Source organism: Pinus tabuliformis, chromosome 8, assembly GCF_031772625.1.
Source record: "Pinus tabuliformis cultivar Carrire ecotype Pingquan chromosome 8, CPIR1, whole genome shotgun sequence".
Taxonomy (NCBI): Eukaryota; Viridiplantae; Streptophyta; class Pinopsida; order Pinales; family Pinaceae; genus Pinus; species Pinus tabuliformis.
This window is the reverse complement of record NC_142294.1, coordinates 569501792-569528795: the sequence shown is the minus strand read 5'-3', so window position 1 is coordinate 569528795 and position 27004 is coordinate 569501792. Positions and strand designations below refer to the sequence as shown.

The 27004-nt window shown below is 39.7% G+C and overlaps 1 protein-coding gene across 2 annotated transcripts in view; it reads left to right on the top strand.

Annotated features, from left to right (window-relative positions):
• The window catches only part of LOC149236736 (calcium-transporting ATPase 10, plasma membrane-type-like), a 49633-nt gene extending 24052 nt beyond the window's left edge, over positions 1–25581 (top strand). The window contains exons 5-8 of one of the 2 annotated variants that reach the window (XM_089372481.1): positions 3937–4108; positions 4358–4656; positions 24700–25009; positions 25158–25581. In XM_089372481.1, the coding sequence (XP_089228607.1) occupies positions 3937–4108; positions 4358–4656; positions 24700–25008 (780 nt within the window). In that variant the 3' untranslated portion in view covers position 25009; positions 25158–25581. Of the gene's footprint in view, positions 1–3936; positions 4109–4357; positions 4657–24699 lie in introns of both variants that reach the window. The other variant, XM_089372482.1, reaches the window with a different exon arrangement.
• Positions 25582–27004: the final 1423 nt, after the last annotated feature.

Sequence of the window (27004 nt, the reverse complement as noted above, 5' to 3'; positions counted from 1 at the left end):
TCTTTGGAATGAGTTTCATGGAATATCTTTTCGCCATTAGGAAGCAATTCTTGTAGCAATTTTGTCAAACCTTCCATGTCTGCTTTCAAACAATCCATCTTAGCTTCCATGTCTACTTTTAATCCATGCTTAAAACCTTCCATGTATTTTTTTAAACCATTCTTCAAACCATCCATCTTAGCTTCCATTTCATTTTTGGTAACTTTTTGCGAGAGCGAAATTTGTTGCACTTGGTCGCGTCATTTTGATATATCATGTTGCATTTCTTCCTCTTCTTCATGCGTCATAGTAGAGATTTTTGGTTGCTTACTAGGTGTGTCTTTTTTTTCGCTTCAAGGCATTTTGGAATCAAACAACGATATCTATGTTTCACCATGCCCTTTGAATCACTTCAAACTAATTTTTCAAACAAAAGTTATGCGAAATTTAAAAAAATACACATTTTTTTTTGCTTTTTAGGAGCTCGATATTGAAATTGTTGTATCTTTGTAATTTCGGCTTTCCAAGCTTTGAAATTTCGCCCTGTGGTGTCCCTCTGAGTCTTCTTTCCAATGCCACAAGTTAAACCGAAATTGAATTCTTTAAGATAAAGCTATGTTCAATCTCCCACGATGACCTAATTATGGATTGGTTTAGTAGAGTGAACTTGTAGGGAATGCCACGTGTTGCTGTTTCAAATTTTGGCCTTGAAAATGATATGCGAAAAACTACATTTCGTGCACTTTCATAAACTTTTTACGAAATTCAAATCCGCTTCTCGTAGCAAAAGTTATGACGAGTTTCCCTAGGCCACCTATTTGAGACTGAATTCTGGAGCCAACAAAAACCATAACTTGCTTGGATCATATCTCAGAAAATATAGCGAACCAAGATCTCAAATTCGTACACGAAGTTCACCAAGATTTCAGTTCCATGTGGTCGATTTTTCAGCTTCTGAAGCCTCGTATAAAAAAAGTTATAACGAATATGCCAAGATGACATGTTTGAAGAAGTGAAACCGTGGAATCCAATGCTCTGGTACCAAATGTTATGCCACCAGATCACAAAATAAAAGAAAAGATAGATCAACGACTTGAAAATTAGCCTCTTCAAGGGGGAAACCTCCTTTGCATCACATAAATGCACAATTCTTGGATGATACAATAGGAATGCAACAGAAGCACAAATAGAAAGTCAATTACACAGCAGAAATTCCAAACCCTCCAATTTACTCTTCACTTCTATTACTTAGAATAAATAAGGGCTCATTGGCAGTCAAAATGGCCGACAGAGAAATATGGAATTTATACAGAAATTGGAACCTGCCAACTTCATCCCCTCTGTGAAAACCTCAGCCCCTTGTAAACCTGGCCAGCTGGAAAAATTTGGCCAACTGAAACCCCAATCTCTGACATGGCCTTCCTCTCTCCTTGTATGGCCTGTGGTGATGCACTCAGACGAACTCAGCTAGGCTGAGACTTGTATGGCACCCTGTGCCAATCCTCAAGGTGAATTTTGGCCAATGCAAATTGGCACTAAATAAGTTGGCCCTCCACAAGGTTTCCTCCGGATTTTCCTACTGCAATGTTTCCTTCTTCATAGCCTTGAGTCTCTCACTTTTCACTTGAGAAAATTGCACTCTCAATGTTCAATGTGACTTCCTGCTCTCCGAAGGCTTTGTTTTATAATTTCTCATTGAGCTAGCTCCATAGCCCTAATTTCGCTAGGGATTGATGGCTAGGATTAAATCCTAAGCCTCCCTTGTGATCAAGGTTAGAGATTAGATCTAATTCACTAAAGTGAATAGATCACGATTCTTTAGAAAACCTGAGCCCAATAGCCAACATTAATTAATTAGCTAATGTGCTTTTCCTAAATTAAACTTCGGAAAGAATTATAATAGTCATTTACTTAATAAATTAAGGAAATGCCAAATACCTAGAGAGGATTCGGACAACTTCTGCATGCTTGACACTTAGCATATGCAGAAGCTCCTGTCCGATGATGATCTATAATTATCAACACTGCATTTCCTCAATGACCTAATGCACAACCAACTTACTGCATTTGCAAAAGGACTTTCTCCTTCGTCGAGCAATCTTTAATAACTGTGACTTAACATTTATGCAACTCTTGACATCAAATAACTTTGAAACATTTGCACATACTTGTTTGATTAAATTGATTCTTTCCGTCATATTGATATCTGACTCGTACAATTTTCAGAGGACAGATTCATAAGTTTGCCAAACTTGTTATATGAATTACCCTTTGTTAGGCAATAGTTTTACATCAAGTAAGAGCATTTCTGACAATAAACATTTTAAATGCCTCAAGTAAGAGGACTCAGTTAGGTTGAATAAATGTGAGCTACAAAACTGACTTAGTTGGGTTCAATAAATGTGAGCTACAAAACTGACTTGACTCATGAAGCGATTTGTGACTTGTGCAAATTTGAACAAGATGGAGCATCTAACAATCTTCCAACTCTTCATTACGACACTATGAAGTTCTAGCTATCTTATTCACCCCCTGCCATGAGAGTGAGTCCACTGGCACTAGCAATTTTCTGTTAATGAATCTGACATTCACTTCAGATTGTCAGCAGTTTGGAGTAAGGGACAATTAATTAGCCCACAAACCATGAGATGTATCAACTCAAAGCTTCAATTTCCATTTCTTCTACAATTCTTAATGCATCTTTTATCATGTTTTGCCGCTCATCTTATTCTTCCTTATTCGAATTCAGGTGGAGCAATATTCACATATGTGATGCCTGTATTTTGAATTGGTTTCATTTAATCTCTGCAAGTAGGTGCGATTTAAACTTGTTTAATATTTAGACAAAGTCTTCAATAGACTAGTCAGCACATCAACCAAAATGCTGAAACAAAATACATATTTCATCAATTCTTCCATGAAAATAAAATAACATTATACAAGACAATATTTAACTTAAATTCTGTCTTGATTACTAAAGGGGTTATGTTACATTTTGACAGTCTGAGGCTTTTTCCTTCCCTAATTACTTCCAGTTCTCACTTGAAGTAATTATTTTCCTTCCATCTCTACCATTCTTATTAAGTGATTGATGCCCAATGCTTATGTGCCTATTTCTACTCTATTTTTATTATCTTCACACTTCCATTCTTTCAAGTTTGAGTTTGCACTGTTCAGTTGATGCCTATGTGTACTCCCTACTGTCCCAAACGTTTTATCTTCAATCCAGCAGGTGTAGAATTTTTTGAATCGAAATTCTGGATAATACTTAGGTGCTTTTAAATCACATTTCTATAACTACACAATTTCTCTTGTAGATTGAAAATGTGAAAAACAACACTTGGAGTTGGGGATGTTCATAGTTCATCTCCTGTAAGTCCTATTATGTATTTATTATATCTTCCCTGAGATATGAACTTTTTCTGGAAGCAATAATGTCAATTAAGTACTTTCCCTCCTCCATGCCATCCATCTAAATTCATCTGATTTTCAAATACCTACCAGAGTCAGCTATGGTGAGCTTGAACGTACAATTCTTGAACAATGTTATTGTTTTGCATATTGTTGAAAGATCATTTCCGAGATAGTCTGAAGGGATCACGTAGATAGTCTGAAGGGCTTACAAAGTAGTCCATATGCTTCATTTGTTGATTCTCAGATTTGGAAATGCCAATATTATCAATGTCACTAAGTGGAACTAACCAAAGCGATTACATTGGTATATGAAACATGTCCATGGCATTCAAGACCACCAAGGATGTTCCATGTACGATGTAACTATGCTTGCAGCTTGGTACACCCTATTCTTGGTGGAAATTGGGAACTTAATCTGAAACCTTAATAATATTTAGCTTTTACATTGCTGTTGCTCTGCAAATTCTATAGAATTTACCGTGTTAATTTCCTAATGTCATGTTCTTGTAGTCTTGTGTGTGTAATGTACATGTTTAATCGCAGGTTGCGAAGGAGAGTGCCGATGTCGTGATTTTAGATGATAATTTTGCAACAATTGTAAATGTAGCAAAATGGGGGCGTTCAGTATATGTAAACATTCAAAAATTTGTGCAGTTCCAGCTGACAGTTAATGTGGTTGCTCTAGTTTTGAATTTTGTTTCAGCATGTATAACAGGTGAGATTATTTAGTATTGATTACTTTTTTATGCTACCAAAGCCAGTAGATCCGTTTTGTAAATCTTAACATGTTTGCAGGAATTTGTGATAATTTATGGTATGTTTTTTACATGTTAAAGTGGATGCTTGACATTGCTTTTTCTTATGGGTAGTTCAATGTGTCTTCCAATACGTGCTACTATCTATTTTGGTAGCTTTTGTTGAAAACTTTGATATCTTCACATCCATTTTTTGTGTTTAACTGCAGGAACTGCCCCCCTCACTGCAGTTCAGTTGCTTTGGGTCAATCTGATTATGGATACACTTGGTGCTTTGGCACTGGCAACAGAACCTCCAAATGATGAGTTGATGAAAAGATTACCTGTAGGAAGAACTCAAAGTTTTATCAGTAATTCTATGTGGAGGAATATAATTGGCCAAAGTGTCTATCAACTCATTGTATTAGCAGTTTTGGAGATGGAAGGAATACGGCTTCTTCAGCTACATGGTTCTGATGCAGAATCAATTTTAAACACACTGATATTTAATACATTTGTCTTCTGCCAGGTAATCTTTATCTATTGCTGTCTTGGAAGGTGAATATATTCTTTGACATCGTTTCTGACATACTAAGCATTTATTAAAGCCAACCCAATGTATTATGGAACCTGATGTCAGTGAAAAACTTGTTAAATAGATCATAGAGATACAGAATTTAACTCTTTTGGTGAGGTTTCTCTGAGTTGAGGAAAACATTCGAGCAGTTATTTGAGCTGTGACCCGATAATAAAAATAAATTCTTTTGAAGGCTAGAAATTAAGTAACCACTTCATTTGCTATTCAATTTTTTCTTGTAGCTTTTCCATGTAAATTAATTCCAGATCTGTCTTGCCTGGAGTGCCATAAATGAAACCAGCATTTGCTGGAATAAGTTGTGCCAGAAACTCACCAGTACACTGAAAGATTCATACTCCTATTGAAAGCTGAAGTTGTACTCATTAGTTTTTTTTCCATCCAGACATGGTTTCATTTTTCCTGGATTCAGAAACCTTGACGAATTTTGATCCCCAAGCTGGGATCATGTTCAGGAGGTTTTAAGCTATGGCCTTTGCTCCTTAAGTTTTGGGGTGAGGGCAAGACTATAGCCAAATATCTATTGGGTGAGACCATTCTTATGGAATTTGTCATCATTAAGATGATATAATTTCTTTCCAGTGATGCATTTTTTTTGGTTAATGGTGGGAAATTAATTGCATGACTAAGTGATTTAAGTCACTAATGTTCTTGGAAAATACATCATCAATGCATTCTCTAACATAAATGATATAAATCTGCCAGAACTGGATGGCATAAAACTGCAGGAGATGAGGCCCCTAAGCTGGAAAGGGGCCTGGACATGTGAGGAACTCAAAAAATCAGTTGAAGAGAGCGAGCTCAAAAGATAGGCTCCGATACTGTTTTGAAAGGAACAACACATGCAGTTGGTCTTTGACAGATTTTGGAACACTAACCCACTGAATTTGATTCTCGATAAGGAATTGAATTCAAACATGGGAGAAGCAATTTAGCTAGAAATCAATGATGAAATCCATGCTAGATGTGATGTGACCCATCGATTGTAAAAATTGGCACCAATACTAGTGAGTCAAAACTTCAATAGATATTAGTATGATCCTAACAGTGTGAATAAATGAGCTGAGGTCAAGCACAAAGATGAATTATTCAGTTAGGGAGCAAGGATGATAATCCACTTGACAATTGCAAGTAAATCCATGAACGAGGAAGGTGGAAACCGAGGTACTAAGCCTATAGAACAAACTCCTAGCAAAAATGTGTCATGATTGATAGGGATAGAACTGTAAAAAGAATGACATTGAGAAACACCTTCAACCAACATGAGGTAGGAAGATATCTGATGAATAATTGAGACATAGACTTAAGGGTCATTCCATGCTACCCACTGTTTTGCTGGGCACTCGGATAATACATGGCATTCTGAGATGTAGCACAGCTATCAGTCATTCTACATAGTACCAATTTTACTAACAAGAAGATCCTTGACCAAGGTGAAGGCATGTGGCGTGAAGAAATTTTGCTATGGAAAGTAAAATTGTGTCACTTTATGGTTGAAATTTGCATTATGGTTATGTTACTCGGTAGCAGGGGATTCTTCATTACAAGTTTTTTTAAGGCATGTTGGACTGTACAAAACATAGACAGTGTACTGATTTCATGTCCGTTGTTCCACCATGGTATTGGCAGACTGTAGGGCACGTTGAATTCCAACTGATTGAGGACGGTAAGTTTGGAGAATTCACAATTTAAAGGCTGTAAGTGCACTGTGTCTGGTCCTGTTTCAACATCTCAGACAGCCTGCAGATTTAACACTGTTTCCAGTAGTGAAGTATATCTCCAGGAATCATGTAACAAAATTCAAGTAGCAAATGTATCAACAGAAAGAACACTCCAGTACAATGTTTCTTTTCAGATTATAAATGAATTCTGGTTGAACTTGATTTCATGCCTAGATCATCCTTCGGCCAAGCAACCAAAAGACTAGAAATAATCTCCAGTAAACATGTAACAGCAGTCAAGTAGCAAAATGTATCAGCAGAAAGAGCACTCCAGCAGAATGTGTTCTCTAGTTTAGAAAGAATACTGGTTGAACCTGATTTCATGCCTGGATCATCCTTGGGCCTAGCAGCCAAAAGACTAGAAACAATGGTCGCAGTCACCTTTCAGCATGTAACAAAGAATACTTTGAGCCTGTCTAAGGGAACACCTCACCTCTTATTGCTCACACTTTGCTTACAGGAAAAGGTAAGCTCAATATTGAAGGAAAAGGAATAATCAACCCTTGTATAGATACTGTATGCTCAGTCCTGTTCCTGGCAGCAGAATTACAGAGGGTGCATGATTTTGGAACATTTTTGTGGTTATGGTTATATATATATTCCCAGCCTTCTTTCGTGTTTAAGGGCTGACCTAAGACAAGATGCGGGAATGTTTGAGAAGACATATAGACTGAAGATTAAATTGATTTAAAATAGAGTTTTAAATCTGAGCCGACCTGTCCATATAACCAGAAGCAGTTTAACTTGAGACCATGAAGAGCTTGAAAGAAAAACATGTTGACCCACTTGTCCATATATAAAGGTGTATTTGAGGTTTAGTTTACATGATGTGTACACACCTGCTAAACCTTTGGAGTCAGATAAGTCCCTTTGGGTCCCAATTATTTCCCTTTGGAGGGTTTTGATATGGCATAATCATCCACATGTCAATGGGGTGTTGCTTGCTTGATTAATAGGTGTGACTGTACATTTAAAGAGCCTTTGGAGGCTAAGCATGTGGCTTCTTGGAGACCCAATGTTGGGGTGGGGATGGTTGAGTGATTATTTGGGAGGCCATGTGTCCACCTGTGAAAGGATGAAAGGCAAGTTGTTGGGCAGTTTTGAAGTATTTTTTACACACTTTTAGAGCAGGTCATACCCCTTTGGGGCTTATGGGCCCACATTGGAGGGTTTGATAGCAGGTCTTGAAGACTTTGTGGAGATTCCTTGCACATTGAAGGACATTTGGAGGCTGGTTGCTGCACCAAAACCCCCTTATACCCCTTCATAAGGCCTTTGGAGGTTGGTTGCCACACCAGAACCTTCTTATAACCCTTCATAAAGTATTTGGAGGTGAGTTATTGCACCAAAAACTTCTTGTACTCTTTGCTAGTGCCTCTTTTCCTTATACATGTGGCATGAATTCCCCTATGTATTATTTTGGATCTTTTTAATTGTTGAAGAGGGACTTTTTCCTTTGAAATTTTCACTCCATTGCAGCAATTGGAAATTATTCTTCTAATTGAAATTATTACGTGCAATTTATTTGCTATTACGGCAGACAATGAATAAATTCACAACTGCAATTTTCAACAAAAATAAAATGCACCACAAAAATAAAACTAGAACTGAAAAATGGAGTATGCACGATAAAATTGACACCATTGTCTTTGGACAAATGTCCTCAGAAAAACCTAATGTGGGAAAACTAGTGCAACAGATGAGGGTTTTATTATTATATGTAGTAGTGAAATATGAGTACAAAAAATCTGGATGTCAAATTGGCAATCCTCAGGGAAATAATCTAGCCAAAAAATTAGTGAGACAATTTTGTCTCACCCAACACTAATCTTAGCTTTGAAATTGGCTTAAACTAGCTGCTAAAACACCCCTATGTCAGCCTCTGCACATACCAATTCGTACTGCCTCTGGAATTGCTTTGATGCTGTCGTTTTGCTAGAATCATCTTTTGAAAATAACTCGCTTGGCCTTATGGAATTTTTCCCGGCCACCAACAATTGAATCACCCTCTCCTTCAACTAAATCAAACTCCCTTTGAAGCTGCCTGCGCAGTCCTTACGCAACCTCATTGAGCAATAACTCGACCTCTTGTTGTTGTCTCTCCGGAACTAGAAACTCCTTCGAAATCTCATTGCTGCTGCTTCTTAGCGTTTGCTACTTGATCTTTGGCTTGAATTCCTTCCCTGGCTAAATCCTTTTTGTCTGGGAAATTCGATCTGCCTAGATCACCCACTCACTCTATGTATCTTCTCCATCCCCATCGTCTTGCTCTTATAATCCCTTGTTGGTGAACCAACGGGCATGATCAAATCTCCATCAATGACTAAGATCATCTCAAATTAAATCTGTGTGAGTTTCTAGAGCATTCTCGATCTTTCTCAATTAATTGTTGTTAATTAATCAATCCGAATTCGAGACTAGAACACCTATCTGATACTACAAAAACTAACACTCCCTCATAGCGAGGAAGGTCTTCTACCATTTTTCTCCTGTAAAATCTTCCTTCATGTTGTTGATGTCTGACAACTATGACAACTTGTCACTACTCACCAAGCCACTGCCCATACTCTGATTCATTTGCCAAGCCTGTAGCTAAACCCTACTGCATCTGTGCTGTTGTTGACACTGCACTGTACCACCCTATACTGCTGCCAACTTTGCTCCGTGTTGCCTCTGATCTCATGCTGCTGTTGCAATGACTACTACAATTGAAAACCAAACTTTGAGTCAATTGTGTCCTTGGATTGGCTCTGCAACTGTCTCTTGAGTCTCTAACTGCAACTAGCTGCGAAAATTTCTGAATATAACAAACCAGAAATCCTACTGCAGTAAACTAATTTGCATTACATACTTGTGTTCTTCAGTTTAACAAGTTATTTCCAGAATTATTCAGAAAATATTAATGCAAATACACTGCAGCCTACACCAATATACAAATCAAGTACTGAAAAAATAAATGAGACAGCCACACAAAGGACACACTTATTTTTGTACTAAACGTCCTTGGAAAAACCCAATGTGGGAAGACCGATGCAATAGATATGAGGGTTTTATTATTAAGCAAATTTCTGAATACAACTAGGGTGCCAAATCCGGCTCACCCAACAGAGAATAAACCCAACAGAAGTACCTCTATCCGGAGACAGATATTTTGGTGAATCCAACAACTGGATGAACAAACCCCACAGGTGACTGCACTGTCCCCAGTGTTGTACAACGATGGTGCTCCCAGCTCTGCGCTGGAACTACGTCACCCTCACAGTGAGCCTTCTTGGCTTAGAAATCGAGTTGCTAAATTGCTGCTTGATTTGCCTCATAGAAACCCCAGCGCTGCCTCTAAGTGATTGCGTCAGCTCCTCTAGCCTCTGTGTCACCTTTCTGGAGCTGCGCTGTCTCTCCCTGGTGCTGTGCTGCCTCTCTGCTATGTATTCTCGGCCTTGGATTGAAGTCCCTCTGCTTAACTGCCCCTCTCTGCACTAGAAACTTACTTTGAAATTCTCATCAAACCATGCCCCAAAATTTTGAATTAGCTCAAGTGCTGCTCTCTCGATGTGTATTCTCCAACTGACCCTGAGCCTCCTTTTATACTTTTTTTGTTGAGAATCAACGACCGTGATCTAATCTCTAATCAACGGCTAAGAGTAAATTAGACTTGATCCTCGTCTCTTAGAAGATTCTCACCCATATTTTTATTAATATCCATTAATATTTTAATTTTCCCAAGTTTAGAGCTAGGAACCCTATTAAAAATATTAATTATTTTAATAAAATACAATCCGGGTGGAATTTCATCAAACGATTTCAAGGTCTTAGAGATCTCATGTGTTCTAGCCCCTCCACAAAATTTCGGAGCTAGAGCACATCCGATGCTACCCAAAAATCAACGCTCCCTCTTAGTGAGGAATGTGCTATAGGAATACTTCCTAGCAGAAGTTTCAAACTGATCCACGACCTCGGTCCTTTGCATTGCTGATGCTCGGCTTGCTGCCCCGCATCCACTACGTTGCTACAATCTGTACTGCTTCCCATGACATTGCCATTATGACTGCTACATATGTACTGCAGCTCCCGTTCAATATGCTGCCCATAGCACTGCCATTGCTAACTGTTGCACTGCAACTCAGTCGCTGAGAAGTAAGCAACTGAAAAGTCACCCAAAAATTGACATGATGGTCAGTCTAGTTACCTTGTGATGCTGAAGCTACCTCTGTTGCTAATCTTTGTTGACCCTTTGATGTTACTACGCTGTTGTTGTATTTGCTCTATGCCTCCCGCACTGCTCAACACTCTACTGCGTTGCTTCAGAGTTTGGCAGTCTAGCTCTGCCACTGTCGCTCCATCATCCCTTGCACCAACTGACTCTTGTATTCTACTACTGTCATTAAGGGGTCTCGTAGCCGTATGTGATGCGGCTACCATCTCTACCAAATAGAATGTCGAACTGGTTCTCTTCTCCCTCTTTCGCTGCTGTCCCAAAAAAACTCGGATCTGGATTTCTTTGGCGATAGAAATCCTCTAAGGAACAAGTTCTCTCGGAATTTCGATTTCCTTCACTGAAATCCTTCTTCCTACCACTGTCGAACCACCCCTCTCTGATCTCTCTTTGCCGCTGCTCAGCACTGGATCTAGATTTCTTGGCAAGAAATCTTCTGAGGAATTGGTTCCCTCTACTTTGCTTCTGCCCCACTAGGTACTGTTCTGCACCAAAAGAATCAACACCCCACCAGCAACTCCAAATAAAATCTGCGCTGCACCTCTAGCCACGACAACTAGAAAAACAAGACTCAACAGTCTCTGCGCTGCCCTCTGCAACAATAATGTCACCCAATCACTTTGACGTAGGCTTTGCGTGAGCCTCCCTTGGTGACTACGTCACCCCTCCTCTACTCTCTTGGCCAGAAACTGTGCTCTCTCGGGACAACTGCCTTCGCACACATATTTTCTTTTGTTCTTTCGCCGATGGCTTCAATCCTTCTTGATCTGCAATTACTTTAATACCATGTGAAAATATCTGAATCTAGCAAACTAGAAATTCTACTACAGTAAACTGATTTGCATTACCTAGTTTGTGTTCTTCAGTTTACAAGTTATTTTGAGAATTATTCAGAAAATATTAATGCAAATACACTGCAGCCTACACCAATATACAGATCAAGTACTGAAAAAATAAATGAGACAACCACACAAAGGACACAATTATTTTTGGACTAAACGTCCCCGGAAAAACCCAATGTGGGAAAACTAGTGCAGCAGATATGAGGGTTTTATTATTAAGTATTTCTGAATACAACTAGGGTGACAAATCCGGCTCACCGAAAAGAGAATAAACCCAGCAAAAGTACCTCTATCCGGAGACATATTTTGGCGAATCCAACAACTGGATGAACAAACACCACAGGTGACTGCGCTATCCCAGTGTTGTGCAACGATGGCTGCTCCCAGTGCTCCGCTGGAAATGCGTCGCCCTTCCAGTGATCCTTTTTGGCTCAAAAATCGATTTCTTGAACTACTGCTCGATCTGCCTAACAGAAACCCCTGTGCTACCTCCAAGTGACTGTGTCAGCTCCTCTAGCCTCTGCGTCACGCTTCTAGAGATGTGTTGTCTCTCCTTGTTGCTGTGCTGCCTCTCTGCTATGTATTCTCGTCCTTGGACTGAAGTCCCTCTGCTGAAGCGCCCCTCTCTGCACTAGAAACTTACTTAGAAATTCTCAGCAAACCACGCCCCAAAATTTCAAATTAGCTCAAGTGTTGCTCTATGTGTGTGTATTCTCCAACTGACCCCAAGCCGCCTCTTATATTTTTCCTGTTGAGAAATCAATGACTGTGATTTAATCTCTAATCAATGGCTAAGATTAAATTAGACTTGATCCTTATCTCTTACAAGCTCCTCACCTATATTTTTATTAATACCTATTAATATTTTAATTTTCCTAATTTAGACTTAATAACCCCATTAAAAATATTAATTATTTTAATAAAATACAATCCAGGTGGAATTTCACCAAATGATTTCTGGGTCTTGGAGATCTCATGTGTTCTAGCCCCTCCACAAAATTTTGGAGCTAGAGTGCATCTGATGATACCCAAAAATCAACACTAGCTTCTGCATTGTCTATTGAGTGTGTCTATGCTCTAACTAGTTCTACGTTGTCTATTGAGTGTGTCTATGCTCTAACTAGTTCTGTGTTTTCTATTGAGTGTGTCTATGCTCTAACTAGTTTTGCGCCCCTTAATAATTGACTACAACTAGTTCTGCTATTGTCCCTCAAGATCTGATTGCGCCAAGATGACACTAATCCATATGCTTCTAAAACTGTGGGCCCCTGTAGAAAGGGTAATGATCTGCGAGGAAGCATCTATCTGATGCTATCCTCCATGGATCTTTTCCAAATCTCCATAACTCTGGGAACTAGAGTTCACGATCTCCCCACCTCTCTCGTGGAGGTATAGTTACATACTAAGCGAATTCGTCCTCCAACCTATTGGACAAATTATCGATCGCTGCTGAAGCTGTTGCTTGCTCCTGCTTCTCCTTCTTGTCCTTCTTCTTCTTGGGACACTAGGTACTGTGGTGACCAAACTCACCACATCTGAAGCACTTGATCTTCAACAAATCTTTCTTCTTTTCTTCTCCCTTTGAGCTTTGTCCTTGATTAAGACTTTTCTTTTCCTTCCCCATCGATGCAAGGGCTACATTCTCCTTGTCCTTCACACTCTTTAGTCCTTTGCTACTGCTATCGTTGATATTACTCTCGACCAGAGCAAACCTCATCTCTTCCTAAGTGAAATTGGCCCACAATTGATCCCATCCAGGTAGCTGATCTTGTCCAACAATACCTTGGACGAAAGATGCCCATACTTGGTGAAACTGTTGAGAGCTATACACACAAGCTCACTCTTGAGAGGTGTCTCTCCAATTGTTGGAAGCTCATCTCAGACATTTCGAATTTTGGTGAGATAAGGAGTGACTCCTTCACCCTTATGCATCTTGGTGGTCCGCAACTTCTCTTTCAAGAACATCTTTTGGTTCTCGGAAGGATTTTGGAAAAGCGTAGTGACTGCATCCCACATTTCTAGGCAGTATTCTTGCCAGCTAGATGTGGGACTATATGATCTCGAACTCCATCGAGGATCATCCTCTTCGCCTTGGCCATATCCTTATTGTAGTTCTCTAGCTGTTGCGGATGTGTAGGTATGACAACAACTCTTTCTGCATATGTCTTTAGACCATGCTCATCTAGCAAGAAATTCATTCTGGCTGTCCAGATACAATAATTAGAGGCTCTATCAAGCCTATCCTGATCTCGAAGTCCCGCCGAGGCCATTTTTGCAAAACTCAAATTTTGGAAAATAAATAGGAATCTCTTCCCTTTCTTGCTCAACTGCATGCTTTGCTACTCGCACTCACTTTTGGAATGCACAAATCTGTTCTGTTACTGCCTTTGCGATGGAAATCTTGGATTTCCTCCAAAAAATTGGAGCCGAAAACCCTCAGGGAAACTTTGAAAAATCGTTTCTCTGTGTGGCTGAAAAATCCCTATTGCAAAATCATTACGCTCATATATGCTCAACAAAATTGCTGATCTGCTCACCAGAACTACTTCTTGGCAACACTACTGCCTGCAAATCATTGCAACTGAGACTCTTCGAATTTTTTGCTGCCTGCAATTGAAAATCAAACCCCTGCCTCTGCTAATTCACACTCTTGGCTGGCCTCTTTGTAGACCCAAAATTTTTGCCCATATACTCCCTTTGAAACTGCACAATTTATTCCTCGTTAGTGAGTCTCTGATCTGTTCAACACGGCTCTGATACCATGTGAAATTTTCACTCTATTGCAGAAACTGGAAACTATTCTTCTAATTGAATATTATTATGTGCAATTTATTTGCTATTATGATAAACAACGAATAAAGTCACAGCTGCAATTTTCACCAAAAATAAAATGCACTGTGGAAATAAAACTGGAACTGAGAAAATAGAGCACAAATAATAAAATTAACATTATTGTTTTTGGACAAATGTTCTCAGAAAAACCCATTGTGGGAAAACCAGTGCAACAAATGAGGGTTTTATTATTATACGCAACAATGAAATTTGAGAACAAAAAGTTTGGATGCCAAATTGGCAATTCTTAGCAAAATAATCTGGCCAAAAAATTCGTGAGACAATTTTTTCTCACCCGACACTGGTATCAATTCTGACACTGGTTCAAACTCGCTGCTAGAACACCCCTGCGTTAGCGTCTGTGCTGGCTAAGTCGTATTGCCTTTGGAATTGCTTTGATGTTGTTGTTCTGCCTGACTTAGCTTATGAAAATGACTCGCTTGGCCTTTTGGAAATTTTCATGGCCTCCAGCGACTGAACCAATCTCTCTTTAAGATAAATCAGACTCCCTCCAAAGGTGCTTGTGCAGTCCCTATGCAACCTCACTGAGGAAAAGCTCGGCCTCTTGCTATTACCTCTCTAAAATTGGAAACTTCTTCAAAATCTCACTGTTGTTGCTTCTTCGCCTCTGCAACCCGATCTTTGGCTCGAATTCCTTCCTTGGCTAAATCTCTGCTCTATGGGAAATTTGATCTACCTAGATCAACCACTCACTCGATGTATCTTCTTCATCCCCATTGTCCTGCTCTTATAATCTCTCGTTGGTGAATCAACGACCATGATTAGAGCTCCATCAGTGGCTCAGATAATCTCAAACTCAATCCGTGTGAGTTTCTAGAACATTCTTGATCTTTCTCAATTAATTGTTGTTAATTAATCAATTTTCCTAAGTTAGACTAAAGCAATTTTTAGTTACTGATCAATTAACTTAATCGAGTTGCCTCTAGGTGTTTTCTCTTGAAACCTTTTTTGGGTTTTGGAGATCTTGTTTTTCTTAGCCTCTTTGACCGAAGTCAAGACTAGAACGCTTGTCTGATGCTACAAAAACTAACATTTTCCCTCTATAGGCTAGATTAGGGGTTCTTAGTCTTAAAAATTATTATATTTATGTAAAGGAAGTTGAGCACCTCTATAAATACACGTGCACTTCATCTCATTTTCATATGGTTGGATTGGGGAGAAATTCCTTATCAAGGTTGAAATTTTTTAAAATCTCTCTTGATTCTTAATTTCAACTATGGAGAAACAAGTGGAGTGACCTTTTGGAAGATTTTGTTGATGCGGATGGCTTGTTCTCTTTTCTTAATGGATATTGGTAGATCTTGATGAGAAGGCTTTGTTGATGTGGATTGACATCTTTTCATGGATGATTATTGGTGATCTTTGATGATATGTGCTATTCAATGTGAGTTATCTTCTTCCAATTTGTTTATTGTTAATGGATAAGGGCTATTGAGTATTCATTGTTATTTTGCTAGTATTTTTTATCTATTTATTGTCATTGAACAATGTTCTTGATTAAGTTCTCTTGAGGTGACCTAAGTTAAGTGTTGAAAATTGGTAGCTAAGGGATGAATTTCCTTGAATAAAATCTCATTTCTGAGTATTCTAGAGTCACATTCTAAAAATAGAAAGTGATGTGTATCATTCAAAAAATAGTAAATCACCTTGCTTCAATTGGTAATCAAGTATAGATGATGGAAGATCACTTAACTTATCCTTAATCAGTCGTAATTGTTCAATTTTTATTTAATCATCGATATTATCATTAATATTATTATTATCCTTATGAAACTATAATATTATCTAAATAGAAATACATGTCACCTTTTCCACTTGGCACCAGCAGCAGCACGGATGCAGAGGGAGCTGTCGTACAGATGCAACAATGGCAGTGGCAGAACCATGGGCAGCTGTACAGGAGGCAGCAGTGTAGAGGATGTTGGGTAGGAAGGCCTAGCATCAGCACAGGTACTGATGCCGGATGATCAGAGTAATACTCAGTGAGGAGTATTGCTAAAGCACAGTCCTCGCTAAGAGGGAGTGTTGATTTGGGGTAGCATCAGATGTGCTCTAGCCACAAAATTTGGTGGAGAGGTTGGGGCACATGAGATCTCCAATACCGAGAAAGGGTTTGGGCAAATTCTAAATAGATCAGGAGATATCAAAATAATTAATATGAAAATAAAATATTAATGTGTATTAATATGAATCTGTGTTAGAGTGGTCCAAAAGACATGGACTAAGCCAGATCTAATCTTAGCTGTTGATTAGGGACTTAATCTCGGCTGTTGAATTGTCAACAGGAAAAGTATAAGAGGAGGCTTGAGGGTCACTTGGAGATCACACTAGATGATCAGTCATTCTATTCTCTAGAGCGGGGTTTGCTAAGAGACATAGAATTTGTGATTGGGAGAGCAGCTGAGGGGCATTGAGTACAGAGGAACAAAGAAGGCAAAGATGGTGCCGAGAGAGCAGTGCAACAACCAAGGAGGGTGACGCAGAGCCAGCAAGGGCTCACGCAGAGGTAGCCAAGTGCTGCGCAGAGCACCAAAGGGGCCAGCGTAGCTGACGCAAAGGCTCTTGGGGCTGATGCAGGGCCTCCTAGGGCTGACGCAAGGCCAACATGAGACAGAGAGGGGCTGACACAGTCCAGATTGGGCAGACGCTGGGGTTGTAGGAGCAATTTTGTGATGAGGAGCTGCCAGAAGGATTTTCCGGGGTTTCAGCAAGGAGATTTCTCTCAAACTGTGAGGTATATCTGATAAGGAAATTCTCTGTTGGGTAGGCCAGTTACGACACCCAGATTGTACTCTAATATTTCTTAATAAGAAAACCCTCATATAGCTGCATCGATTTTCCCGCATTGGGTTTTTCCGGGGACATTGGTCCAAAAATAATGGTGTCATGTGGTGTGTTTGCTCTTGTTTCTTTTAGTTGCTGATCTGTAATATGTTGAGCATGCATTGCTGTTTATTTTCAGTATTTACTTTGTAAATAACTTGTTAAAGAAAAATTAACAAGTAGGTAGGAATAAATCAGAAAGTGCATGAAGGGTTTCTAAATTAAGTAAACTTAAAAACTTCAACAAATCATCTATCGTCCATCACTTTTCTTTTTGTAAATCATTCAAACTGTTTTGTTAGTGTTTGACTCTCTCGGTGGTTCCTTGGTTGTTTGTGTTTGGGGACTTTCCTTTTGAACTCAAACCTTGAAATTGCCCAAAGAATCCTAGCAATTGTTTCCACCCCAATCCCTAAAAGGAATAGTGCTTCTATTGGTGGTATTTGAAGTCAATGTTTTAGGGGGGCTCTTTCTAGAAGTGAGAGCAGAGTTGGTGAGGTGATAGTGGCATCCCTTCCAAAGTACAGTAGGTTTTGTGCCTCAAATTTTGGAATTTATGTGAAAAAGTGTGAGATGTAATGGTCCAAACACAGAAAGGGAAATGCAAGACTTTCCTTGATATAGAGTAAGTAGGTGAAGCTTGAATTGGGCATCAACCACTTTTGAAAAGACCATGGGAGGTGACTTAGTTGAGGTCAAAAGGAGACACAAGGGAAGGTTTGTTTGTAGTCATGATGGGTGAACCAAAGCTCTATTTTTTCGAACCAAAAAGGTAGGCAAAACTCAATGATCATGATGACTAGGTGGAACTTGGAAGGACACAAATGAGTGACTCGAATCAAATGCCCCTATCAAGGGTGACACCATTTACTATCTAAAGAATGCTCATCTAGACTTAATAAGTTGGTAAAAGTCCCTAACTTGCAATAATTCCTTTCTTTTCTCTAGGTTTTGTTTTTCCATAACTTTCATAACTTTTGCTATTCAATTTTTTTCGACTATTTTCAGGTCGAAAACAAAAATGTTTAGAACTTTAGACTTTATTGGGCTTCTTCTCACTTTTATTTTTGGTGGTGAAGGTGTAGGCTTGTGTTAAAATTGGCAACTAGGGCCAAACTCCATGTGGGTCATCTTATTTATGGCAGCTGATATTTTTCTTGGATCAGGATTGATCTAAAGATCATCCGATTCCGATAAGTATTCATGGAGTTATGAATTTATTTGTGTTATAAGACAATTCGTCAAGGTTGGCCAGCAACTAAATAACACCCACTTGTGCTCAACGTTTTAGTATAAAAGGAGATGACTTGAGAGTCATTTTACACACACTTCTCTCTTGATTTCTCTCCACTCACTTTGGGTTTTAGTGGAAGAGAAATCTAGGAGAGCAAGCCCTAGACATTGGAGGAAAGGGCACTGCCCTAGCCGCAACAAAGAAGACAGGCCAACGAAGCTATGGAAGGGATCTATACGTTGACCTAAAGGATCCCTTACCTTTTTCATGGAAAATGTTTAACACAACTATGGAGGAGGCCTTAAGAAGCCCTTGACGCTGTCTTAAATCTGCCCTAACCGCAGATCTGCCCAATCCTAACCATAGGTCTATTCAAGCCCTAGCCATAGGTCTATTGAGGTGTCTTGGGTACAAGAAAGGGCAGCGTATGATGGTATATGGAGAGGCCTAAACACAGGTCCTATGGTGCTGTTCTAGAGTGCCCTAGACGCAGTCATGGAAAGGGTCATAAGCTATCTCAAACGAGGCTATTTGTTTCAGCAAGGAGAGGCTTAAAGGAAGACTCTCTACGTGTCCAACGAAGGCCTAAAGATCCCTAGCCGCAGTCAATAAGTGGAGAGCTAGCCGCAGTCCTTATGGGGTTGACTGTGGGATAACATTGAGGCTACAACAGTGTGCTTTAACAAACAAAGTTGGAGGAGCATGACAATGTGTAAAGATAGGTAGGACTGTGATGGCATAACCTAGAGGCTGCTCCGAATTCCTATGCAGCAAATAGAAAGGTTCAGGAAGGTACAATGATGGCATGGTACACCAATACAACAATGGGATAGCAACAACAATGGGATAGTAGCAGTGTTGGGACAACAACAATAGCATGGTGCTGCATTGGGTAAGGTGTAGTAAGCACACAACAGCAAGCACGGTGCTACAAACACAAATGGGACAACAAGCAATCATAGGAGCAACTATGACTAACAATAGGACAACAATATGGCAAACATGGAATGGTAATGTCACTAATAGTGGGACAACAATGCTAGTAATGTGACAACATGGTGTAGCAATGCCACATGGGACAGCAGTAGCATGGTGCAGCAAGGTGCAACAATGGTACTTGGGACAACAATGATACTTGGTGCAACAAGTAGATGGTGCAACAATGGTTTATGGTACATGATGCAGTATAGTGATGAGTACAGTCATGATTGGTGAAGCATGATGAGATGCAGCATAGTGATGATGGGTGCAGCATGATGATGAGGAGCAGTGCAACGATAGGTGCAGCATGGTGATGGAGTCACCTGGGAGAATCAGTTGAAGCAGCTTGTCTTCAACAGAGTTCAACTACCTCATGTATCATCTACTTAGAGATGATCTATGCTCTTATTTAGATATGTCAAAGTGTTGACTTCTGTTGTATATGTACTATCTCTCTCTCTCTCTCTGCTAAACTATTGAAGAACATATAAGAAGAATTGATCAAGGGTTTCCCCACATTGGGGTTTGTCCTTGGCTAGCGCCAAATCTTGTGTCCTCTTGTCTTGGCTTGTCTTCTGCGATCTATGTTTATGTTCTATCTGCAATTTACTTTAATGCTGATGTGATTGCTGATCTGGAAAAGATATTGAGCTAACTGTGAAAATTGAAATAAATTGCTCTAAGCATAGGACATACCTAAAATTCACTTGGTATCAGAGTTGAAGTGAAGACAAAGCCCAAGCAAGAGTGAAAGAGCAATCACTAAAGACAATTGGAAAGGACAAAAGGATCAATGGATTCCACATCCCTCTTCAAATTCACCAAGGGTGAAATCGAAGCAGAGAATATTATCAGAATGGCGTAGTAGAAGCCTCTGATGGCCTACCTAAAAGATCGCTTCAATGGGAAGTTTGGATCTAAGGGTGGAAGGAAAGGCAAATGCCTTGTTTGTAATAAATTCAGCCAGTATGCAAAGGAGTGTTCGAATGGTAGGGACTCATCACTTGATGATGATAACAATCATTCCAGGGACATCTTCAATGATTAGAGGAATGACAGGTAATGCAGGTCATCAAGGAAACAACCGACTCTTCAAAGAAAGCAAGGAACCCCAGGTATGGAGAATCAAATGTTGTTTCTAATAAGATAAAGAAGCGTTATCTTATATTGGCCCTCTCCTTCAGACTCTTTGGGAATCTGGCTTATTGATTGTTGTGCTTCAAGGCACTTCATTGGATAGAAGGCTGCTCTCTCTAATTTGGTAGAGATGGAAACGATCGTGGGATTATACTTGGAGTCAATGCCACTTATCCCAGAAAGGGTGTAGGGAATTTTACCCGTTAATTGAATGAGGGTAACTTGATTCATTTACAAGAATCTCTTTTATGTACTTGATTGCAAGAAGAACTTGGTGTCCATTTCGGCAATGGAAGTCAAAGGTTTTGTGGTGGCATTCATTGATGGAAAGGTACGTATTTGAAAATGGAATTTTCAAAGATGCTTTTGAGTTCAGGGTTGGTAATTTGTTTCAAGTTGCAGGAAGTCCATTGGGGACCATGTCAGTTGTCACATCTCATCTATAGCACCGTAGGTCTACTTATTATGGGCCCCTTCCCGATGTGAGTCAGATGGTGACAGGGATGCTTGAATTCAAAAAGAGCATGAAGGTACATGTCTGAGATGTACCGAAGGAAAATCTTACAAGGGGACCATTCCCCACATGTAGCAAGTCCACAAGTTTGGAACAACTCGAGGGGTTTGAGATTCATGATAGGGAATCTCATGTATGTAGGTGGAAGAAATCCCTCTATGGCTTGAAGCAAAACACCTCGGGCTTAATATGAGAGGATTGATAGCTGTTTGATGAAGCTAAGATTCACTAGGAGTGAAGCCGATCCAAACCATTGTTTGAAGGTTGTGGATGATAGACCTCCCATACTGGCGCCTTCTGAGGACAACCTCCTTCTGACAGGTCTAGACCCTCTCAGTTACAAAAGTAAGAGGGAGTTGGATTCTAGATTTAGAATGATGAATTGCAAGCCCTTGACTGCCTCGATGGATCTTAACTTTCAGAAGTTATGTGGTAAGGATGTTGGACCTATTTTGGGAAATGCCTTTGAGTTTCACGAACTTATACTAGCATTGATGTTCTTGGTGAACTCCCATCTGGATATATGTTTTACAGTTAGCATGTTGGGCTCATATTTGGTTGAGCCTTACTGGATTGGTGCCAAGAATCTTTTGAGATATCTTCGGGGCACAATCTCTCATGGATTGAGATACATTGCCAGACATGTGAAGCTGCATGATTATTCGAATGCTGACTGGGCAGGCAATGTGGAGGATTGCAAGAAGCACTCCTGAGTGTTGGTTCTCTTTGGGTTCTGCTTCGATATCCTGGATGAGTAGGAAGAAGAAGTCGGTTGCTATAAGCATTGCTGAGACCAAATACATAGCTACGAGTATGACCTCGTGTGAAGCTGTCTGGTTGCGGAAGCTCTTCAGCGAGCTATTTGTACACATGATAGATACCACCGTGATCTTCTGTGTCAACCAGAGGGGGATTCGATTATTGAGGAATCTCGTATTCTATGATTGCTCCAGCATATAGACATTAGATACTACCTTATCTGGGATATGGTACATCGATGAGCAAGAAGGCTCCATCGCATTGAGACTGATGTACAGGTTGCAAACATTCTGTCGAAGCCCTGGGGAAAAGTCAAAATTTGTGACTTTCCGAATGACTTGGAGTTGTTGAGAGACCCTCTTATGAGGGTCCTGCATGATGCATGCATTGAGCTCTGGGAGCTCCGGGGGGCTTGTGGTACTTCTTGGAGCAACAACCGACCATAGGGCGACTCACCCTCCCCTAATGGTGTGTTGTGTACAGGGTGAATGATTTAGCTTTGCCCTGTGATACCCCATGGCGACTTATGGATAGGATGAGTGGTTCTCCTGTTGAGGCATCCTACCCATGCAGTCTAGGACTCATGGGAAGTACCTCTCATCTGGCCAATGAATAGGGAAATGGGGTTAGGGACCATAGTAGTACTATCGATGGACGCATCGCTGTATCTACCGTACTCCCTATGCTAGGATGACCTCCATTGATCTAGGATCAGTATGAGTGATTTGAGACACTCTCTTTTGATATTGATCTGGGATCAATTGGAACTGACTTTGGGTCAGTAAGAGGCCTAAACGCAGGTCCTATGGTGCTGTTCTAGAGTGCCCTAGATGCAGTCATGGGAAGGATCATACGCTATCTCAAATGAGGCTATTCGTTTCAGCAAGGAGAGGCTTAAAGGAAGACTCTATACGCTGTCCAATGAAGGCCTAAAGATCCCTAGTCGCAGTCAATAAGTGGAGAGCTAGCCGCAGTCCTTATGGGGTTGACTGTGGGATAACATTGAGGCTACAGCAGTGTGCTCTAACAAACAGAGTTGGAGGAGCATGACAATGTGTGAAGATAGGTAGGACTGTGATGGCCTAACCTAGAGGCTGCTCAGAATTCCTATGCAGCAAATAGAAAAGTTCAGGAAGGTACAATGATGGCATGGTACAGCAATACAATAATGGGACAGCAGCAAGAGCATGGTGCTGCATTGGGTAAGGTGCAGTAAGCACACAACAGCAAGCACGGTGCTGCAAACACAAATGGGACATCAAACAATCATAGGAGCAGCTATGACTAACAATAGGACAGCAGTATGGCAAACATGGAATGGCAATGTCACTAATAGTGGGACAGCAGTGCTAGTAGTGTGACAACATGGTGCAGCAATGCCACATGGGACAGCAGTGGCAAGCATGGTGCAGCAATGGCATATGGGACAGCAAGTACATGGTGCAACAAGGTGCAACAATGGTACTTGGGACAGCAATGATACTTGGTGCAGCAAGTACATGGAGCAGCAATGGTTTATGGTACATGATGCAGTGCAGTGATGAGTACAGTCATGATTGGTGAAGCATGATGAGATGCAGCATAGTGATGATGGGTGCATCATGGTGCAGCACGGTGAGGTGCAGCATGATGATGAGGAGCAGCATAACGATAGGTGCAGCACGGTGGAGTCACCTGGGAGAATCAGTTGAAGCAGCTTGTCTTCAACCGAGTTCAGCTACCTCATGTTACTTAGAGATGATCTATGCTCTTATTTAGATAAGTCAAAGTGTTGACCTCTGTTGTATATGTACTATCTCTCTCTTTCTCTTCTGAACTATTGAAGAACATATAAGAAGAATTGATCAAGGGTTTCCCCACATTGGGGTTTGTCCTTGGCTAGCGCCACATCTTGTGTCCTCTTGTCTTGGCTTGTCTTTTGCGATCTATGTTTATGTTCTATCTGCAATTTACTTTAATGCTGATGTGATTGATGATCTGGAAAAGATATTGAGCTAACTGTGAAAATTGAAATAAATTGCTCTAAGCATAGAACACACCTAAAATTAACAGCTTGTGCCACCTTTTAAAATTAAAAATAATGTTTTTTCAGCCATTCGGCCATTTTCAGGCATAAAACTCTGTTTTTGTTCATTGGCTGGAAAATGAATCCCAATTCTACCCCAACCAAGAGGTACAGTAGGGTGACACTTCATTTCACCGCTCTACATTTGGGATACTTTTCATTCTGGAAATGTTTGAAAATGCAGGGATGATGTAGATGTACTTCAGAACAAGATCTCATGCCATGCCTAGCTGTATTGTGTCAATAAGTAAATATAAGCAATTACTTACATCTTGAAAATGCAGATATTTTAATATCTAACCATTTACTCTCCATATTTAGCATATGGAGGAGAGATAACTGATTGATAATATGCAAATATTTCTTCCAAGTTCTAAGACTTGTATTACCATCTTATTTAGAAGCTTTCCCTATTTCTTTTGTTCTCAGAATTGTGACTGTTCTGTTTGCATTGTTATTGTTATATTTATGTTTGAAATACTGTCAGATTCAGCGGACAATTTAATTTCTAGGGGGTCTCTGCGAAGTCATTGAAATGTTTAAAATAATTTGTTCCCTTGATAATAGAGCCTATCTATACAAAGTTGTTGATATGTGTGAAATAATGATTGTTCCTACGAGTCTGTTACAATCTTTTGTCTACTTATCTGGTCTTTTGCCTACTTTGCAAGTGTATGAGGATTGGATAATGGTGGTGCTTTTGCTGCAGTGTCTTTTGGCTATCCATATTTTTTGTATATTTACTGTTCCCTTATTTTATATGAATAAAATATATAGAAATTTCACCTAAAGTCATTTCCTTTAGATTGCTCTAATTGGTATTTATTTTGCACAGGTGTTCAATGAAATAAGCTCTAGAGATATAGAGAAGATAAATGTATTGCGTGGCACATTCAACAACTGGATCTTCATTGGAGTAATGTCATTCACTGTTGTATTCCAAGTAATAATGGTAGAATTTCTTGGTGATTTGGCAAGTACAGTTCCACTTAGTGGGAAACTTTGGTTGGTTAGTGTTCTGATAGGATTCTTTAGCATGCCTGTTGCGGCAGTCATAAAATGTATCCCTGTTTCACCTAAACAGCCGACAGATTACAAGGGATACAAACGACTTCCTGGTGGTCCTGATGAATCAGTAAACTGAGGTAGCATTCAGCAATAGTCAACTGAGTTAGCTTTCAGCACTGGTCATCTATTATGGAAATGTATATTGATTTGATATATTTTTATTCAATCCCTTTACTCTTTTTTTGTTGTTGCAATCTTGAAAGTTTATCCGTGGATTTTGCACAGATGTTCAATGAAATAAGCTCTAGAGATAAAGAGAAGATACATGTATTGCGTGGCACATTCAACAACTTGATCTTCATTGGAGTAATGTCATTCACTGTTGTATTCCAAGCAATAATGGTAGAATTTCTTGGCGATTTGGCAAGTACAGTTCCACGTAGTGGGAAACTTTGGTTGGTTAGTGTTCTGATAAGATTCTTTAGCATGTCTGTTGCAGCAGTCATAAAATGTATCCCTGTTTCACCTAAACAGCCGACAGATTACAGGGGATACAAACCACTTCCTGGTGGTCCTGATGAATTAATAAACTGAGCTAGCATTCAGCAATAGTCAACCGAGTTAGCTTTCAGCACTGGTTATCTGTTATGGAAATGTATATTGATTTGATATATTTTTATTCAATCTCTTTATTCTTTTTGTTGTTGTTGCAATTTTGAAAGTTTATCCGTGGAGTTTGACCATATTGCTGTTTATAACACTTTGGCGATCATTGAATATAGTTTTGTTTAAATTTTTTGAGAACATGCGTAAACAAAACTTATAAACAGAGCAGAACACATTGGATAGAAATACTAGTCATTGATGGCTATATTTCCAAGTTATCTCAATTGTTAAAATTAATGGCAAAATCATATCTACTGTGTTAAGATGCGTGTTTAATTGTGTAATGTGTATAGGAGGAAAGTTGAAGTTAGTGCAATGTTGTTAATGTCATGATGGTGTAGGTAAAAGTGTTTTTGTTAGCATTGTGCTAGGTTCTGAATAAATTGAACATGCGTGCTTAATAGACATGAAATTACATCTGAACTTTGAATTAGCCAAATAAACACGGTGCTAAGGTGTGGTTTTATCTTGTATGCTTATGGCCATGGTTTATAACCTAAGCAAATAAAAGGATCTTCACTTTAGAGTATGAAAACAGGGCTGAACAACAGATCCTAGAATAGCATCAGTGTGATCAAGTAGATCCATGGTTGTAGGGTCATTGTGTGACTGCACACCATGTTTCCGATTGAGACGTGGTTAACTGCCAATAGAGAGATCTGATCTGGGTGGGCTACAAATTATGGTTAAAGCACTGATCTGGAAGCTTCATCTTGATAACCAGTTGTATAGCCAGATGGCCGAGTGCTAGATCAAATAGATATCTTAATCCTGACTGGATCTGCGACAATACAATCCAGCAGCATATGCGTATTGGCTTCCTCAGTAGTGCCACTCATCAAACATTTTGTGTGTTCAAGAATTGGAATGTGAGGGAAACCCCCTCAAAACACAATTATTAGTGCAACCTTGGTAGGCCAAATCAATGTTTTAAAACTCCGACTCCGACTCCGACTCGGCCGAGGGTCAACTCCGACTCTGACTCCGACTTGGTAACGACTCGGCTGGCTCGATTTCAATGACTCGATCGTTGTAAAAAATACATTAAATATTTATTTTTTATAAAAACACATAATTTTAAAGATTTTCATTCATGTTTCCAAACACATAGCATTAGAATATAGATAGAAGACAACATATGATCAAAGTAGGCTCATGAATATATCCATTATATCAAAATGGCACCCAGTGCACTGTCCAATACATACACGATGATGATATAGAGATCAAAACAAAAACACATAATCAAAGAGGCTATAAAACTCTGTGACCAATACTACTGGCCATTGCTAGAGTTGCCAACATCATCTGGCTCAGTGTTACTTGGGAGCGGGAGCGAAAGTGGGGAGCGAGAGCGAAAACGGGAGCGAGAGCGACATTTTTAGAAGCTCCTGGTTTGGGACCGAATCCCAGAGGAGTTCGAAAACCAATGTCACTAACATCAAGGTACAAAGAGGGATTGGCGC